Source organism: Haliaeetus albicilla, chromosome 13 (genome assembly GCF_947461875.1).
Source record: "Haliaeetus albicilla chromosome 13, bHalAlb1.1, whole genome shotgun sequence".
NCBI lineage: Eukaryota > Metazoa > Chordata > Aves > Accipitriformes > Accipitridae > Haliaeetus > Haliaeetus albicilla.
In genome coordinates, this window is record NC_091495.1 from 24,786,465 (window position 1) to 24,800,626 (window position 14,162).

Consider the following 14,162-nt stretch of genomic DNA (forward strand, 5'->3'; position numbering starts at 1 on the left):
TTCTCTGGTAAAACACACAGCTGAGAGTTTCATGATAAAGCAGTTTTTTCCACCTTTTGGAAGGGTCCACTTTCCAAGATCAAATCTTCATGTGGAATGCACATCAGTACAAAAGCGCTTTGCAGCCTCCTGATAAAATTTCTAGTCGAAGCTAGAAAGCAAAACTGTACCACAACGTTTAGATACCTCAGGAACACCATACATGTAAGGCTTGTCTATAATTTGACTGCCTGCTTTATCTTATTCAAACTAGAGCATGTATCTCAGGTGATCAAATCCCCAGTATTGCCAGAAAGATTTTCACTGCAGCAGCTCTGCGTGCGTCTCAAGGCAGTTATTTCATACTAAGGAATGCAGAAAGTATTTAAACAAACCAGCTTTCCACTCGATTATCAGAAACTCCACAGAAGCTGTGAGGAAAGCAAGGAGATAAATGGAAGCAGTAAGCGAAGCATGTGATTTAGACAACTATTTCAAGCTTACAGTTTTCCCTTACCCACACTGTCTGCAATATTTCAGTTCACGTAGTCGTCGTCGTCCCCCTTTTTTTTAATTGGCTTTTTGGGGGGGTTGTTTTGCTTGGCTTTTGTTTGTTTTTTAAGACTTTTGCTATTAGGGTTGCCCCCAACAAGACTGAACGGTATTTCCAATAGCCTTCTGCCCCAAAGATGATCTGAAATGATAATTAGTTCTGAAGTCTGACCCCTAGACATTTAAGCACCTGAAAAAAAAACTTGCAAGTTATTTTAATCTTATGACCAGGACCACATCTTGTTTGTAAATAGTTGACTGAAAATACTACACAGTGTCCCAGGGTTTAATTGGTCAGACAGAGCCTCTGCCAGTACTCCCCTGATAAGAATGAGCATGGACAGCAGCGTTTCAGCTGTCCTAGCAGATTTTTCCTCTAGCTCTAGAAAACTCTTTAAAAAAAATAATTGCTAAAGCCTCAGGAAAAGGCCAAACCTTCGTACCCATTTTCCAAAGGAGGCTAAAACTCCAATTTCCGCCCCCCCCCCCCCCAAGCTGCACTCTGCACCCACACACTTCAGAAGCCTGCACATACAGCAGCACGCATCAGCCTTGCTGCAAACAAGCAGCTGGCTGGCAGCTTGCTTAAGCTGCTCAGCAGAGGCAAAGCTGACAGGAGTAGGAAAAGTTTTGCCCAAGACAAATTCTGGAACAGGGCTATGAATAAAGCAACCTACACCAAGAACAGTCCACATTATTAGAAGAAACCTGACATCCTAAACCTTTTGCCACTTTTCCCCCCGGGGTCATTAACGCAGAGTCACTGAACACCAAAACTGCAGAATGTTTCAGAGGAATTACACCCAACATACCCTGGATTTAGAATTAGCATCAAGGCTTTTTTCAGTTTTTTTAAAACCTAACAGAGACAGACATCAACTTGAGTGTTTCTATTATCAAGGCAGCACATTTTATGTTAGCACATGTAATACCATTATCAGTACGACCCCAGCTTTTTATCACAGCCCATCAGTGAGGGGAAGAACCACCTCCACATGCATACAATCAGCCTTTCTGAAATAACCCTAACAGAGCATAACATAGCTGTAGCAAAACACTGAAGTTTAATTTGTTTGAAGGATAAGTGACCCAACAGAATGGGCACTTTCAGATTCAGAAACGTCACACTTGCTAGACTTTTCACTAATTTAAAAAAAAACCCACAACAAAAAAAACCCAACCAACCAAACAAAAACCACCTGAAGCCTATCAGTATCAAGGTAGCTGGCTATATAAGGCTTAAAGTTTTGGAAATGAGTAAGAAGAGGGGAATGGGTGCATGCCTGTGAGCTAGTGCTTTTCCCCCTGTCCACAACCCTATGCTCTCCTGCTTGTTTTCTTACCGAAAGACTTGCACACTCATGACCCACAAGGTGTTAACATGATTTGCAGATGCTGAAGTTAAGTACCCAGTATACCCAGTGAAAGCTGCTGGGGATTGAATATTGCCTCTGGTAAAGGTGCGAACTGCTTCCATTCATCTCAATACATTACTAAGGGCTTACTTCCCCCAAACATGGTCAAACTAGTCTGTTTAGACTACAGCTCCCTCAGGAACGATTTTTTAATCTGTATGCTTCTGTGGAATTTAATCTAGATAACCTTTATACGAAGTTATATTCCCATCTTAGTTTATATTGGTAATTTTCTCCATATACCTAAGCTTTCTATGTCAGTATCAGTCATTTTCCAAATCGCATGCATACATACCAAAAAGCAGAGTTAAAACACAGTTTTGTCAGACTACACAACTGTTGCCATGTTAAGACTCAGGCAAAACCCTGAATTCACCACTTCCAAGTTTACACTCCCTGTGGATCAAATGCATTCTCAAATGAAAGCAGTTTACAAGTCACAAGAGACATTTAATAGGTCACTTCTACAATGTATTTAATCCATTAAAACAGAGAAAAATTGGGTCCTGCCTGCAAGATGCTAGAAACTTTACTCATTGAGATGAAGAATCCTTGAGGGGGGGTGCAAAGGAAGGAGGGGAAGAGGAAGGCATTTTTGAACCATATTAATGGATTAATTATTGCATAATATGCCCGTCAGTCAAATGACATTTTGGTTGACTAAGTACTATGCAAGAAGTTAAATTATGCAAGTATTCTTGAATCAGCTAGAGGGTACTTAAAACTGCAAACATTCCTAGGGGTGCAGAAGTTACTATCTGACAAGTTTGAAGGTAGTTTAAAAAAAAAAAACAAAAAAAAACCAACCACAAAGCCCACCACTTTATAAGCAGCATGATTTTGGGGAACCTGATGAAATAACCATTTTCTATGGGAAAAAGTCTACATCAGCAGAGGATGCTTGCACAGTCATGTGAGATCAAATGGTTTAAAAAAAAATAAATAAATAAGAGAGTATTCCTTTTAACAGAAGAGATTTAGTCATTCAGCCTACCCATGGTGAGATTTCCAGTTTTAAACTAACTGTGCTGATCCACAACAGCAAAACCCTACCAATTCCTGCATCAGTATCCCTCCTCATATCTGCTGGACTTTTCCATTTTGTTTTTGTTGAAATATTGGAACCAAGTGATTTCTAAAATCGAAACATGATGCCCAGAAACAGAGAGGAAACCATTTTCAAGTCAAATAAGCACCTGATCTAATTCAAATTCCATGCCACAATCAAAGTTACATGTTCTTACCGATGTTAAGATTTCAGCATCGACACAAGAGTAGAAATAGCTTATAAATTATCCAACCTGTGCATAAGAAGTCACTGTGTGCCTAGTAAGTGTTTTCTGCAGGGTAGGGGAAGGGGACCGTTAACTATGGTCAAGACTAGCATATCAGAAGCTGAACATTTGCCAAAGAATTACTTCTCCTTACAGTTGTACAAATTCAGTAATTTCTGTGATAATTTTTTTTTGACACCATGAATAATTTTTCCATTTTTTCCTCCCCTGATAGTCTGGATTACTGATAGCCTTTGAACCAAGTATTTTGCCTATCTTCATACCAACAATCATTTGGTGCACCACTTAATACTGATTAAGTCCCCAAATAGACCATCAGTTCTAACACTTGGTGTTGGTGCAGGAAGTTCGCTGTACGCACATGGACATCAGAACTATTTGGACATTTCCCCAGCCATTCACTACATAAAAGAATAAGAAAACAAACAAACAGTTAAGAAATCTGGGCAACACTGTTCCAGTCAAACAGATATAAACAAGAAGGTCGCCCACATGTGACTTCTAAATTACTTGAACTTCGGTAACTCTTACTCAAAGCAAAATACTACCTAACCTTTAGGGGTCTGGACTGCATCACAGACAAGAAGCCAAGCATGTTGTACAGAAGTCTGTCTGGAGACAAAGCTTCATGTTCCAGGCTTTGGGTCCACTAACCCATCAGATACAGAGCATGGGACTGAGAACAAAAACAAGGTTTTTCCACAGGTACTAGCTACAGAAGTTATAAGCAGCAGCACTACTTCTGGTAAAAATACTAGCAAGTCTGTAAGCAAGTTGTTCTTACTCCAGAAAAGCAGAAGAGAACTCCATTACCATACATATAAACTGATGCTCAAACAAAAACAGCTTAGCTCTCCTCCTCCCAAATTTGAAAAAGGCTAGGTTTTCAAAGTTTCATTTCTTCTCATCAGCTCCAGTTTCACTGCACTTTGGTTACATACAATATACTATGCCCTTACATATCCTACTCTATTATGTTTCCAGGGGAGGCAAATTAGTACACAGTAGGCTTAAGGGGGGTGGGGGGGGTGGGGAGGAGAACACCAAAAGCTCTCCCTGCTTGTCCCAACAAGGAGTCAGACAGACAATAATGCTCCAACCTCCCAAAAAGATGCAGTTCAGCAGAAGAGACTGGGACTAGCCACAGTAGGGCAAGCTTCTACCATCGTCCTAGAGGATTAACCTGCATACTTCCTGATACTTGCCTAAAATCTGCTACAGCAGCTTTCTCCTGGTCCCAAGGAAACCCCAGTTCAGAAGCTATGCATTAGGCAGACAAGCCTCAAGTATTCAAGGCAAGTCTTAAATTACCTGCAGTAGGCAAAAAGAACACAGCAATAACTGTATTCCCCACTCCCCCCAAAAAACCCAAACCCCACTAAAAACAAAACAAAAAAAACAAAACAAAGTAGTACATGTTATTGGTCAGCTACCAGAGCAGAAATACGTTCTTTCAATGGCTACCTAGATGCTAATTCATATGGAAGTATATTCTAAAAGGAACCGAAGAACAGAGTGAGACTAGCAGTTTTGTTAACAATGCATTTCAAATATATCGCAAAAAAACTATGTTTCTATTACACAGTTAAAAATAATTTCAGCTCATTTTCCGTGTTATTTTATATGCTACTGTTATGCCTTAGAAGAGTTTAGCAAAGCAATCAAGGCCTCTATCTAAAAGCACCAGGAATTGGGGAAGTGCTGAAACTGAGAAAAGAGAGCCATCACAAAAAATGCCTTCACAGAGTAACCAAACTTCTTTGGCAGAGCTTTTCCAAGGCTTTCCGATTCCCCGGAAAGCAGGAATCCTGCCCAGCTGGACTGCTGCAGAAGCCAAGACTAACACATTTCTAGAGAACTCCAGTCTAGTTAGGAGGTAGCTCTAGGTCTACCTTCAAAGGCAGAGACCAAGGGCAGTCCCTGCTTTAAGCTCAAAACTTCTCAATGCTAAGAGTGTTTGGAAGGGGCTGTAGACTCTCGACACCTCATCAAACCAATCCAGCAGCACCCCTGTAAAGCCAGCAGAAGCTGGAGGTGTGCGAAGCCTCTCAAGATTGCCCATCGGAAAGGGTAGCCACCTACACTGGGGGAAGCTGACCTCAGAATTATTCTTTACCAATAATACAACTACATTCAGGAAGGGTATTTACACACTTCAGGACAGTGCCACAAATTAAGCCTTTGAACTGCATAAAGATGTGGATTGTTAAGGTGGTGAGATGAACAACGACTTCCCTCAGGTTTTAAAAGGATAAAGAAAAGAACCCAGAATCAGCAACAGATTTCATTAATAAACACTGGTTTAACAAAGACTACTCCATTTCTAGTTTCAGAAAGAGAGGCTACCAGTGACAGATGCCACGGAGACTTCTCCATCAGGTGTTACAGAGTTCACTTATGCCAAGTGCATTAAATACTAAAATGAAGTTAACAGACAAGTATTTTTACCTGCTGCAATTCCAGCACCTGAAGTTTTCTGTAGCCTAGTAAATGCTGATACTCTGAGACAAGACACTGCTGAAGCTTCAAAAATGATAAAAAAAATAATGCTTATAACTGTAGCCAGTAGGGGTCATTTCAGTGTAAAAAATTGCAGTGAAAGAAAAGGCTGGAGACAGGAAGGAGAGTAAAAACATCAATTTCTAGTCACACAGTTCTGTAAATCACTTCCATTTCCTCCTCCCTGAACTGGGGTAAGAAAGGGTTTGCACTCCCAGTAGACAGGGTAAAAAAAAAATAGCAGCCTTTATTCTGTTACTGGATAAAGGCGCGGCTTAGTACTACTCGCACATCAGGCATCACCAGCCTAGCCTGTTGCATGTGTGCCTGTAAACTGCACAATTGTTTAGGTCACCACAATCAAAAAAATAGAGCTAATCAACCTCATTTTTGTGATTGGAGGTAGTATACTAAGTCCCCTTTTTTCCTTGCTGCCACCCCTCATGCACAACACACACCATGAAGAACATCACATTACTTCTGTTGGTTAGAATGAGGCAGTTTCCTGACAATTCAGTAATAGGTATTCCACGACTATTTATTAGGCTGATGGTGCAGCTCAGTCGCTTTTCATTTACGAGAATGAAAATTAAATAGATAACTTATCTCCCTGACTATTCTTATAGGGACAGCTGGAACTAGCTCCTAACCACAACACTAATTGAAATGCAATCTTGCCAACAAATGCTTCATACTATTTTCAACAGTAGATGGGACGTGTTACGAGTTGAACTACAGCAACATACAGATTGCATCACTTCAAAGGAATGAAATACTCCTAAACTGCCAGAGACATCCGTACTCTGTGATACAGCAAGGGAGTTGAAACATTAAGGCATTTAATGACTGCATGCTTCTAGTTCCTTTAACCAAGGGGGGGGGGGCAACACACGACACAAAAGCTCTTTAAGCCAAGCTTATACTTGAAAGCATGCAAAGAAAGAAACTCATGCAAAACCAGGTAGGTTTTTAAAGTACCTATTCCCTCTTTGCTCATACTTTTCTATTTAAGAAAACTTTTCCAATACATATTAAAAATAATGGTAATAGAGAGAGACTACAGCAATGTACATATCCAGCAACATGGTCTCAACCAAAGTCTTCTAAGTACTTCAGGGACATTTTTAACTGTTTAACAACAAAGCTTTTAACCCCGGAGTTCGTCCTACCCAAGCAACAACTGCACAGGCTGACGGCACTGGTTACAGCACAGGCGGGACCCACTGCCCAGCTCCGCTCTGGTTTGCGATTTACTTCTTCGGGATGCAAACGGAGTTTTAAACTAATAACGAGCGCCGGGACAAAGATCAGCTGCCCACTGAAAGTGACCGGGTTTAGCTCTCTCAAAACAGTGCATCATTTTAAATGCAAGTTTTTTTGGACAGATGCTGCCTCACCAGCTCTCCGGACTTTCTACTGCCCTCTACCCGCCGAGAGCAGACCGGCTCCCTCTCCTTTTCCAGAATTGTCGAAGCTCCCGCTCCGAGTCTCACATACATTTATACATATCCCAAACTACTGGTTATTTGTAATCTCTTTACAGCGCCATGTTTTCCCTCAACTTGGGGGAAAAGGGAGCTGGAGGTACAAGACAAAAAGAGACTAAAAATCTACCTTTGGCCTTTTGTTAAATTATTATGCGTAAAAAATACATCTCAGGGACTCTGACAGACACAAAATTGGAAGGTGGGGGAGGTGGGGGGTGAACTCCTCTTGCATTTCGTACCAATTCATCACCTCACAAGCAGCCGGCAGGAAGCAGAAGTGACTTTGCCGTGGGGTCTTCTCCCTCCCCCTCGATGCTCCAGCAGGGGAAGAGACATCCCTTATCATCCTACACCGAGTAGGACAGGCGGGGAGATATTAAGTGACAGGAACAGGAAGGAAAACTTTACAACAGATGATCAGCCTTTGTGTTTCCTTACAGAGAAGGGGAATCCGGAACAGGCACCATGCGTGCACGACTGACCTCCGCCGATCTCCCATCTGCCAAAACCCCTTCCCAAGCCCTTTTACCACAGGATTTTAGTCGGGCATCAGTAGTCGCTATAAGCTATTAGCAAACCAGCGAAGCGCTATGGAAAGCGAGAAGTAGAAGAGCCTGGAAGTTTCGGCTCAGAAAATTAAGGGTGAAACTTTTAAACAGGGGTGTTTTTTTTAAGCAGGGAGGGTTAAAAGACACCCTCGCGGATGGGACAGGCGGGCAGCGGGGGGGGGAGGAGGGCGCCCTCCTTCCCCCCCCCGCCGCCCAGCGGGTACCCCCCACCCCGGGGGATGGAGGGATGATGTCCCGCCGCCTCTCACCTTCGCAGACGCCCACTTCGTACTCGGTGATGGAGTCTCCGTTAAGCGGCGGTCGGATGACACAGCGCAACCCCCGGTCGCAAGCTCCGTGCAGCCCGTAGACTCCCCCGCAGCTCTCGTTCCGTTGCCGAGCGCACATGAAACAGCAACCGCAGATGCCCAGTACGATGCTACCGGGGCAACTCTTAGGTTCTTCGCATTTGGATTCGTCGCAGGGTAAGCAGACGAGAGCCCGCGTCCCCGACTCGCCCAGCAGCAGGGCCAGCAGCAACAGCCACCCCGTCGCCGCCAGGTGCCAGCCGCCGTCTCCGCCCGGGCGCCTCCTCCCCGCCGAGACCGCTGCCAGGTACATCCCGGCCGCCGCAGCCCGGCCTGGGCCGGGGGGGGGAGCCTCTCGGAAGCCCCCTCGCCGGGCGGCGGACCCGAGCGTGCCGCGGCTCCTTCCCGCCGCCCCCGCCTCCGGCCCCCCGAGGAAAGTTTCCTCTCGCGGCGGCGGCCGCTTCAGCCAAACTTCTCCTCCGGGCGGCGGCGGCGGCTCCGCTCGCTGCCCCCTCCGGGAAGCGGCGTCCCTCGGTCCCTTCGTCCCTCGCCCGCCGGCTCCCGGTCCCACGGCACCGTCCACGCCGGCGGCGCGGCGACCCGCGCGCGAGCGGCTGCGAGCGAGCCCCCGGGTGAGGCGGCTGCGGCGGCTGGCTCTGCCCCGCTCGCTGCCCGAGTCCCGAGTCCCGACTCTCCTCCCGCTTGCGACTCGCCCCGCTCCGAGTGCGCCCTCTGCCCTTCCCCCATTGGGCGGTGATAGCCTTCACCCCGCCCCGGCTGCCTGCTCGCGCCTCCTCATTGGGTGCCGCGCAGGTTGACCCCGCCCCCTCCTCCTCCCGCCCCCCCCGCCCCCGCAGCCCTAGGTCCTGGGGCTGGGGAGAGACGCAGCGGAGGCGAGGAGCAGCCTGGGCCCCACAGCGGCCGCCGCCGCCTCCCCCCGCCCCTCCCCTCCCCCCGCCCGGGGCTCCGAGTGCGGAGCGGAGCGAGGCGGCGCCGCCGCCGCCGCCGCCAGACCCTGGGGACACCGGGGGGGTAGAGGGAGAGAGGGCCCTGGCCCCGCGAAGGGCGCAGCCACAGCAGGGCGACGTCGGGGGGGAGTCGCGAAAGGGGCCTCGCGTCCCCGGCCGCGGCGGCGAGAGCCTCCTCCTCTTCCTCCGCCTGCCCCCCCCCCCCCCCCCCCCGCCCCGAGGGGCGCGGGGATCCGGGACGGGGAGCGGTTCAACGCCCTCTCAGCCCCTGCGCCACGGCGGGGGGAGAGCCGCGCGCTCCCCGCAGCCGGGCCCCCGATCGCGCCCAGGTGCCCCGCGGGTACGGAGCCGTGACTGGCCCGCTCGGCGGGGGCCGCCCCGCTCCGAGGGCAGCGGCGGCGGAGCGCTGTCCCGGGCCGCCCCTCCGCCCGCTCGTAAACAAGCGGAGGTGCCGCCGCTCGCCCGCGGACCGCGGCACCCGACACCGCCCCCGGGCCGGCTGCTGGTCTTCGCCGGCGCACGGACAAGGGGCGCCCGCGGCTGCCGGCCGGTCTGCCCGCCGAGCGGCTGCCGTCGCCGCCCGAGCCGGCCGGCGTGCCTCGGGAGCGGCGCGGGGCGGGCGCCCGGTGCGCCGGGGCAGGGCAGGGCAGGGCGGCCCGGAGCCGCGGCGGGAGGTGCGGTTGCGGCGGCGGCCGGTGCCCGGCGGCGCCCCCGGAGGGCCGGCAGGCGGCAGCGCTCGGCGCCCGGGTCGCTCCGGCTGGAGGGGGCTGCCGGCCCCGAGCCGGGTCGGAGGAGCGACCGAAAGAACGGCGTCGCCGAAGGGCGCGCAGCTGGCTTGTCCGCGCTGGGTAACCGCGGGCGGCAGCGAGAGACGGCAGGGAAGCGGGGGGCGGTTGCCTTCATGAGGGACAGAGATCCCTCGGTGTAACCGGAGAGCGGGGCCCGCCGCTGCCGTGTCACGCCCTGCCCTGGGTGCGAAGGCGGCTGTGGGGGCAACGTGTTCGGCCGTCAGAAGTGCCTGAAGCTGTGGCGGTTGAGAGAATGAAGTAATTTACTGGGCAGGTGGGGTTGTGTCAGCTGCACGGTGCTGAGCCTGGAAAGTCTTGGGTTGCGCATACTGGTGCCAGCGATGTGGGAAATTTTAGGAGAGAGGTTCTGGAAACTTAATACAGGTTATTACGGCGAGTTGCCAAGGTATGGCTTCTACAGTTTCTCCGGTCCCACACGCTTGCCCACTTTAGGGGAAAGAACCGGTTCTCGTGTCAGTGGAAGAGCTGCTATGTAAGGGCAAAACTCGCCATTGGCAAGGCAAAGGACAAGTTACTACCAGTGACAAAAGAAACTATAGCGTAAAGCTTTGTCAGCAGTAGCGTACCTTTTTGGGTTGTTTTAGAAAGCACTGTAGTTCACTGTCGTTCACTCCAGCCTAAATGCCTACTGGTCGCAAAGGTTCCCTATTACTGGCACAGGCCCACTACTAATGGAAACAGTACATCTGTGTAACATGCTGAAAAATAAAGCATTTCCATATTTGTCTAAAAGAAAGCATTTCCCCTATTTGTCTATTATTAAAAATAATGATGTTTTTAGCATACCAGAATGACTACCTATATTCTGATCCATTCAGAACTTAAATTGTAGACAATTATTTTTAAAGAGCTACAAATGTTTTAATTAGCCCCAATAGTTTGCAAGGCATTGGGTTGTTGTTCAGTGGAACGCTATTATTGTGATAAAACACCGTCAATACAGCATACATTACACGGATTAGGGCCGTTCAGCTGATGTATCTCAACAACAAATGGACAACGAGAAGCAGTGATCTGCTGGGCATCAGTATTTGAACTGATACTGTGCTACATTTTTAAATAGAGTTGGAAAGTAAATGACAAGCTGATGTCATTAAAGGCACCCTGTTTCGGTGTAAACAAACCCAATGCATATGTTTGGAGAACAACCAAGACTGTGTGTTCCTGTGTCCTGGAAAGCAGTAAGTCAGGAAAGCGCCCTGAAGGTCATATTAGACAAGCACTCAAACTCTGAATGTTATGGCAAATGGAGAATACTCCCAGGTGTAGCAACACGCCAAGCAAGAACTTTTGTACTGTTTCCACAAAATGCTGGTTCTTCCCTCAGCCTCAGCCCTCTCGTGTCAGTTTGCCGAAGCACCTGCAGGGGTCAGAGTACTTTTGATTCACCAGAAGTTTCCACCAAAAAACCCACTGTGATTTGGATGAGAGCAGTTTGTAAAAACATACCGTTTCCTATGAACTAGAAACACTGCCTTTTGGTCATGTCTTTTACTGACGAGGCGCATGAAGGGGTTTTACCTTCTATGTATAGCGTCGCTGAGATTGCTTTTCGAATGAGGCATGTGGTTCCTGCGGCTGTATTTTTAAAATACTATTCACAAACCTGAGACTGTGCAGAAAGGAATCACAAAAGTGATTTCAGTGCTAGAGAGGATGCTGCACAATACAATACGTGATCAGAGACTTGAATTCAATAAGCTTAGTTTATCAAAAGATGAAAAGTGAACTGATTACAGTGTATTAATCCCTTCATGTGGAAAAATGAACTGGTCTATGAAAAATATGTAGGTATTTTTCCAGGACTTGTGAACATTGCCAGCATGGAAATCCCAGACATGTTGGATTGCATGCACAGGCGGTTCAATATTTCCCAGACATGCCAGACCTACCAGTCATGTACTGTACTGATGTGCAGTATACTCAATGCACAAAGAATTCATTGGACCTACTGTGCCTGTTTGCCTGTGTGGGAACGAACAAAGGAGTGCTAGAAGCAGTACAAAAACAGATGAAGAGGAAAGCTACGGGCAGCTTAGATAAGAATGTTGTAGGGCCCTGAGAAAAAGAGCAAACTTTTGAGCTGACTGCCAAATGAGAGAAGCTTCAGCTGTGAACAGGATTAGTACCTTGCTTCATACACTGCTTACCCAGTGATAGCTGCACGTAAGGGAGCAAAATACAGAAATATGTATGGAACAAGGACCAAAATTTAGGGTTCTTTTCTCCTTATGCCTTGCCCTTTAGGTACAAGTCACAAACTGCTCATGCATATGCTTGTGTTTCCCTTTTCTGGCCCCAGGAACCTAAATACTTCATTGCACGGTGGCACAGATTCTACAGGAAAGGTAGAGAATGCTTCTGCCCTAAACCTGAGAAGAGTTCATACGGACAATGAGGTACCCCTTGGAAATCAGCAAATCTGATATCCGACGACTTTACAAGGAAAGTGAATATCCCTGCTTTCCCCAGCAAGCAGCAGTGAAGGATCCTTACAGGGAAATTCACTTACCCCTGCTTCTTGCTGCCTCTTGATTTATTAAGGGGTCTACTGATCCAAATAGCTTAGGAGTAAGTAGATTCAGCTACTGAAGTGAAATCCAGCTCTTAATTTCCCCTAGAAACAGGTTAGTAAATACTGCTAAATACAACTGTGGGAGGAAGAAAAGCATTCTGATAAACAGACTGTAGCAGCTGAAATTTTCTGGGCTTGTTTTCCTGTAATGTTAGTGTTGTATCAAAGCCACATCTAGGCTGGATGAAGTTGCAGCAGTCACCGAGTGGAGCTGTATAGCTTTCCTGGTCATCACGTAATGTGGAGCTTTTTCAAAACCACACAGTGCTATGAGAAAATTACTACCCCCTTCACTAATTACTCAGTCCTGTACTCACTCTCCTTCCTACTGGTAAATCTCCCCATGTGAAAAATAGGTGTTCAGCATAAATCTCCTGATCAGTCTGATATTCACAATAATGACAACTGAAATATAGATTTCTATGACATAGGTGAAGATAACATTTATACTACCAAAAATAAAAACATCTCCCCCTCTCCCCAACGCTAAGTAAAATATCAAAATGTCTCCATTTCCATTCAAAAGATTGTTTCTACTGTGCTGATATCTACTGGTAGCTCCTTATGTATCTCTGAATTTGGGGAACATTAGTGATTTTAATACCAAAGTTGTACTTTTTTTCTTTGCAAATGTTTTGTTTCTTTTCTGTGCCTCATTGCATCTTTGTTGCACATTAAATTCCTTTTTTATTCTTTAGTCTGTTAAGATCGTTTGTGTGTCCTTTGTAGCAGTGTCTTGACATAAACTCTTTCGTAAACAGGTTATACACATAAGCAATCTCTACTCCCAGAAAAAAAAAGATCAAGATGAAACCTGCCACTAATACAAGCAGTGCTGAATTGGTCTGAAACACATGAGAATAATTTTTCTTTTCTTCACAGAGATATCATGGACTTACTACCTTAGTAGCTGCAAGGTGTTTCAAAACCCTTAAATGGAAAATGGTGGGAAATTGGGAAAGCAAATATGAGAATTCATTTTAATAGAAACAACCTTTTTAAGAATTGTTTTGAACAAGTTCATAATAAATAAATATCCCATTAGGTAGTCTCAGTTGGTTTTTTCAGCCCTATAAGCTTTTCCTCTCAGTTGAATCCCTAGCTTGGGAGAGCTCAGTAGTCCAAAATTTAAGTTTGGAATAACTACCAGGCAGAATTGTTTGTAGCTTTCTCCTAATACATCTTTGATTGCTCATATGGAACATACAAGTGAAAGGACCTCCTTTTTTAATGGCCTCAGAGCAACTGCATAAGCAATTTTAAAATACAGCTGCATGACTAATTTACTTGTGCATGCTTTTTCACAAGTTTAGAAACTATACATTAATTAAAATGATAAATAAATAAGCTATAAATTAAGAGGACTGGCCATTTACCGGTGCAGTTCTTCACATTGCACTTAAATCACTGAAATTGTGCATTCAGCCTAAGGACTTTTTCAGATCTGAACATTTTATAATAAATATCTTAAAAATTGCAAGGTTAAAGAACTAGGGAGTCACTATCTATTTAAGGCTATCTACCAGGAGCATATCAGGAGAAAAAACTTCTATATCTAGAAATGCAATTTTGTGTTTAAATTGATCACACTCAAGGTCACGTTGGTTTTAGCTTCTTTAGCACAAAGAAAATATTTTTAACAAATAAGCACAGTTAGCAAGGAAAGACAATTTGCTGTCAGTTTACAAAAGAAGAGTAGAAGTCTTTTAAACTGGTATGTCATTCTA

At 46.4% G+C, this 14,162-nt stretch overlaps 1 protein-coding gene across 1 annotated transcript in view; it reads right to left on the reverse strand.

The window, feature by feature from the left end:
- The window catches only part of CRIM1 (cysteine rich transmembrane BMP regulator 1), a 202,716-nt gene extending 194,320 nt beyond the window's left edge, over window positions 1-8,396 (reverse strand). Inside the window, exon 1 of the mRNA XM_069800536.1 lies at window positions 8,045-8,396. Coding sequence (XP_069656637.1) covers window positions 8,045-8,396 — 352 coding nt within the window. The remainder of the gene's footprint in view (window positions 1-8,044) is intronic.
- Between the last annotated feature and the right edge of the window lie 5,766 nt (window positions 8,397-14,162).